The 4,974-nt window shown below is 55.7% G+C and overlaps 1 protein-coding gene across 1 annotated transcript in view; it reads left to right on the forward strand.

Moving 5' to 3' along the window:
- Positions 1-1,295: 1,295 nt before the first annotated feature.
- Positions 1,296-4,974, forward strand: part of CHGG_01391 (uncharacterized protein) — a gene marked incomplete at both ends in the record, with an annotated part of 4,154 nt that continues 475 nt past the window's right edge. Inside the window, 4 exons of the mRNA XM_001220611.1 lie at positions 1,296-1,338; positions 1,461-3,401; positions 3,460-3,833; positions 4,564-4,715. Of these exons, the coding sequence (XP_001220612.1) occupies positions 1,296-1,338; positions 1,461-3,401; positions 3,460-3,833; positions 4,564-4,715 (2,510 nt within the window). The remainder of the gene's footprint in view (positions 1,339-1,460; positions 3,402-3,459; positions 3,834-4,563; positions 4,716-4,974) is intronic.

Consider the following 4,974-nt stretch of genomic DNA (forward strand, 5'->3'; position numbering starts at 1 on the left):
GGGCTGACTTGGGTGATGTCGTCGGAGTGGCCTTCGTTATATTGTGTTCGTGGGGCGGTGGCGGAACGGAGGTCCCTGGTGGTGGTGGTTAGCAAGCAAGGGTCGGGTTGGACTAGATGGGGATGGTGGAGGGGACGGCAAACCAAATGATGATGGAGGCTTGGTGGTTGGCGAGTTCTGTGCCGGCGGCTATCGCGTTTGTCTCGTTCGAGCAGGCTAGGGATAGTAAACCGGGAAGGTCCCCTAGTATTTTCATCAGTATGTCCCCTATCTAAATAAACATTGGAACAAACCCACCCCCTATTTGCATCGCTCGGGCATTTGAAGGGTCAAGACGCAAATCCCACACCGAAATTGTACCGTTCTCTCCCGTGGTGCAGACTACCGAATCGCCAACGCTGTAGACCTTTGCCGCATTGAGATTCCCATGGTCTGTCCGGATTGTCTCTGTTGGCCCCTGGCTTAGTCTCAAAGGGTTAAAGAGGCTGAGGGTTTGATCGGAAGCTGTTGTCGCGAATCCGGTTGTAACGGGCAGGATATCCAAGACATAAGTGTCTCGTCCAGGATACCAGTACTTCTCCGTGTTGACTAGCTGGTACATATCGAAACCTCTTATTGCTAATTGTTTGTTTCAATGTTTTAATGGAACCTGGCCTAGGTAGCGAATGTGTAAGCCGGCGTACAAACATCGAGACTAAAAAGGATTGAAGGTGGCCCTAGTTCAGTGCGGGTTTCCCATATTCAAAATTTACCTTGGGGACCCCGTATCTAATTTCTGGTCTATTACGTTGATATGGATTATCTGTGCCCGAAACTCTTATTTTTATCGACAAATTCTGAGCTTCGGGAGCGACTCACAAGCCGTGCGAAAGAAAGAGACCAAGCCATTTTTAAGTACCCCTGTCAAAATGACAGAGTGGAGTGGTGGATTGCCTGCCGCAAAAACCCCTGGCGGCAGCTTAGGTAACGGATTGCGTGCATCATCGCAGTGGGGAGCTCTTCTGGACAGCTTGTAAGAATGAACTTGCCGATGACAGTTTCCCAGGGCCGCATGAGCCGCCCGACATTCTTTTTGGAACGCGCATCAGCTCAAAACTACGAGCATAGTCATGGACTGAAAGCTGTAAACCGCATCTTTTTATTAGCAGAAGTCCACCATGAAAGGGCTTCTCTCGTTGTCCCGTGAGCACACACCCTGAACCAAGCGCAGCAGCATCCCACCCACTAACACCACACCTCCATAGTGCTCTTGCAGGCCATCGCGTTTTCCCTCGCCGACGCACAAGCCGATCAACATGTTCTTGGTGGCGACGCAGCCGGACACCCAAATGGCGATTCGTTTCGAGCAGAGATAACCGCACAGAGAGGGGAACAAACGCCCCGGGAACCTGGTACGGCGCTGCCCTCCGCTGTCGCCTGGGTAGTTTCGGAATTCCGGCAACATCACTGACATACATCAGGCTCCGAACTCGTCGAGTCGGCTCTCGTTGAGCTACATAAGTTGCACCAGCCTCTCCACCACCGGGCGCGGAAACAACATGGCGTCTTCGGAACGCTGCTACACTTCGCCCTTAAGGCCGTTCCCACCCTCCGCCTCAGCGCCCCAACCCCCGAGTCGTCGTCCAAGAACGCGCATAACGGCAAGCTTTTACAAGCGACTCGGCTCCTTGAGGAATCCGCTCGGCAGAACAACTCCGATGCCCTCTACATCCTCGCCGAGATGAACTTCTACGGCAACTTCTCGAACCCGAGGAATTTCCCGGCGGCTTTCGATTACTACCGTCAACTATCATTGCTCAATGGCAACAGCTCAGCGCTGTACATGATGGGGTTGATGTACTCGACGGGTATTGGGGGAGCTGTGGAGCGCGATCAAGCCCGAGCCCTCCTCTATTACGGCTTCGCCGCAAACAAGGGCCATACAAGGGCAGAGATGACGATAGCACATCGACACCACACAGGAATCGGGGCACCTAAAAACTGCGAAATGGCTGTCAAGTATTACAAGCGGGTGGCCGACAAAGCCATCGCGTGGTACCGTTCGGGTCCCCCAGGGGGCAGGAGCTGGGTCACAGAAACCTACCGGATCGCTGATGAGAGTGGTGGCGCTTACGGAGAAGGCGCTAGCGTCGCCAGTGCGGGTAACAACGCTCTCAAGGCACACCCCAACTCGGACGCGTATGCCTCCATCGAAGACATTATTGAGTATCTCGACCTCATGTCGCAGAAGGGCGACTTCAAGGCATCGTTCAACCTGGGGCGGATCTATTACGAAGGCCAGAGGGGCCTCGATAAGAATGTGCCGTTGGCCAGAAAGTATTTCGTTGACGTTACTCAAAAGTACTGGAGGAAGAACCGCCCTGTCGATAGCCCCAAAACGGGGTTGGATAAGACGGCGGGCAAGGCGGCAGGGTTTATCGGACGGATGTACATGCGCGGAGAAGGAGTTGAACAAAACTTTGACCGTGCCAAGTTCTGGTTTGAGCGTGGAGATATCCTGAAAGACGCCCAATCTCAGCACGGCCTGGGGCTGCTGTACCTCAACGGATACGGCGTCAAGGCGGACGCGAGTCAAGCCATTGACTACTTCAAGACGGCCGCCGCCCAAGACTATGGGCCCGCACAGGTGCAGCTTGGATACCTCTACCTTGACCACGGGAGTAACGAAGACGTGGCGACTGCAAACCATTACTTCGAGCTTGCCTCACGGTGGGCCAACATCGAGGCCTATTATCACCTTGCCGAAGCCAACAATATCGGGGTGACTCACGAGAGATCGTGTAGCACGGCTGTGTCCTACTACAAGCATGTGGCCGAGAGGGCCGAACCGCTTGTCTCATCATGGGCCGAGGCCAATCTGGCATATGAGGCCGGCGATACAGAGCTGGCGCTTCTTCAGTACTTGGGTGCTGCTGAGCAGGGATACGAGAAGGCGCAGAACAACATCGCTCACATTCTCGATCCCGCCAAATCCCGCCTACCCATCGCCCAGCTACTCTCCCACCAGCCAACCGCGGCCATCCTCCAGGACCCAACTCTGGCGCTGATATACTGGACACGTTCGTCCCGCCAGGGAAATATCGATGCGCTCGTCAAGATGGGCGACTACTACCTGTACGGGATTGGCACCGATGCCGATGTGGACAAGGCCGTTCAGTGCTACACCGGGGCGTCCGAATACCACCAAAGTGCGCAGGCGCTGTACAATCTCGCATGGATGCACGAACATGGCATCGGCCTGAACCAAGACTATCATCTTGCGAAGCGCTACTACGACGCCGCGCGGGCGACGAACGATGAGGCCTACCTCCCCGTCTCGCTCAGCCTGCTGAAGCTGCGGGCAAAGAGCGCCTGGAATACCCTCACGAACGGCAGGATCAACTCTATTCAAGACGAACCAGGTAAGCGCGCCGGACAAACGGTGGTTGGGCTTAAAACTGACAGGAGTTACTTTGATAGCGCACAAGAAGGAATGGTCCCTCACGGATTGGATCAACAATTTCCTACAGGACGACAACCCCGAATACTACGATGACCTGTATGAGGAGTACGGAGACGGTATGACGGATGGGGATGAGCTGGATCTCAGCGATGATGGACTCTTGGAAAGTGTCATGATCCTCGGTCTGGCCGCCGCGCTGGTTTTCCTACTCATGTACCGCCAACAGCGGCAGCAGGCGGCCAGGCGACAGGAGGAGGCGAGGAGGCAGGCGCAACAAGGAGGCGTTCAGGGAGGGGCAGCCGTTGGAAACCAACAACAGCAACGGCCGCAGGACGGGGGATTTTTCCCGCAACCGGGGGATCCAAATTTTGGGCAGTGGGCCGCTGGAGGGGTTGGACATTAATGATATAAGAGTTGAAATATGTGTATTCGGTAAAGTACATACCGCGGTACCTAGGTATGGAGTAGCGGCGTATTGGTTCCATGGATCATATCAGCGTTAAGGGCTCTTGAGGGGGCAAAATGCCAGCTGTAGGTGGTGTGCACAAGACGAGGGCTGGGTTGGGCGCAGAGTGTTGTTTCTACATATTTATGTATGAATTTCCATGTTTGGCTGAAGATGAGTTGCGGTTTCCTAGTTGACAACAAAATAATTACCTAACCTTAAATTTTCACCAACTTTCATCTCACACTTCAACCTGGATATTCCCGTCCACACGAATTAAGCCCAGCCATCCAGCAAGTGATAAGATGTGATACATCAAACATGCAGCGCAACCACACTGACCACAATGTCATTTCAAACCCCTGGCGGCCCGGCCGCCAAGCGACGACGGATTGAAACTGCGAATGCCACCCTTCGGAAACCGTTCAGATCGCCCCTCGTAAACCGGCAACAAACCGAGCCTGGCACAGAGAGTGCACTCTCCTCCCAGCATCAACCGAGATTCGGCCGTGGCGGCGAACTTCACTCCTCAACCTCTCGCAACTCTCAAGCCAGCTCGAGGTGGTCACCGCCTGGTCTACACATCCCTCTCTCCACCAGCTCAAGCCTTGCCAGCGCCAGCACCCCGGGGCCATCACCAAAACGACCCGTAAGTATCGAATCCAACCCAACACAGGACTCAACCACCACTACCACAACCCTCAAACACCTCTCCACCTCTCCCACCACTCTCCTCACCCAACTCTACAACTCTCAACTCACCCTCACCAGCACCCTCCGCGCCACTCAAGCCCGCCTCGACCTCGCGCGCCAGGCACAGCGCATCGAGTAGGCTGCGCACGCCAAACGGCTCGGCGAGCCCGTCGACGTCGAGCTGTGCGCCATGGCCGCGCGCTGGAAGGCTACTAGCCGGCTGGCGGCTGAGGAGCTGTTTGGGCTGGTGAGGGGGCGGGTGGATGGGATGGGGGGGCGCGAGGGCTTGGAGGGGGACGAGGGGGTGGAGGAGGAGGGGGTGGGAGGATGATGATGATGGTGGTTGTGGTGGTGGGGGGGATGGGAGGGGGGGAGGTGAAGGGAGGGGGTGGGA

This window comes from Chaetomium globosum, genomic scaffold (assembly GCF_000143365.1).
Source record: "Chaetomium globosum CBS 148.51 scaffold_1 genomic scaffold, whole genome shotgun sequence".
Taxonomy (NCBI): Eukaryota; Fungi; Ascomycota; class Sordariomycetes; order Sordariales; family Chaetomiaceae; genus Chaetomium; species Chaetomium globosum.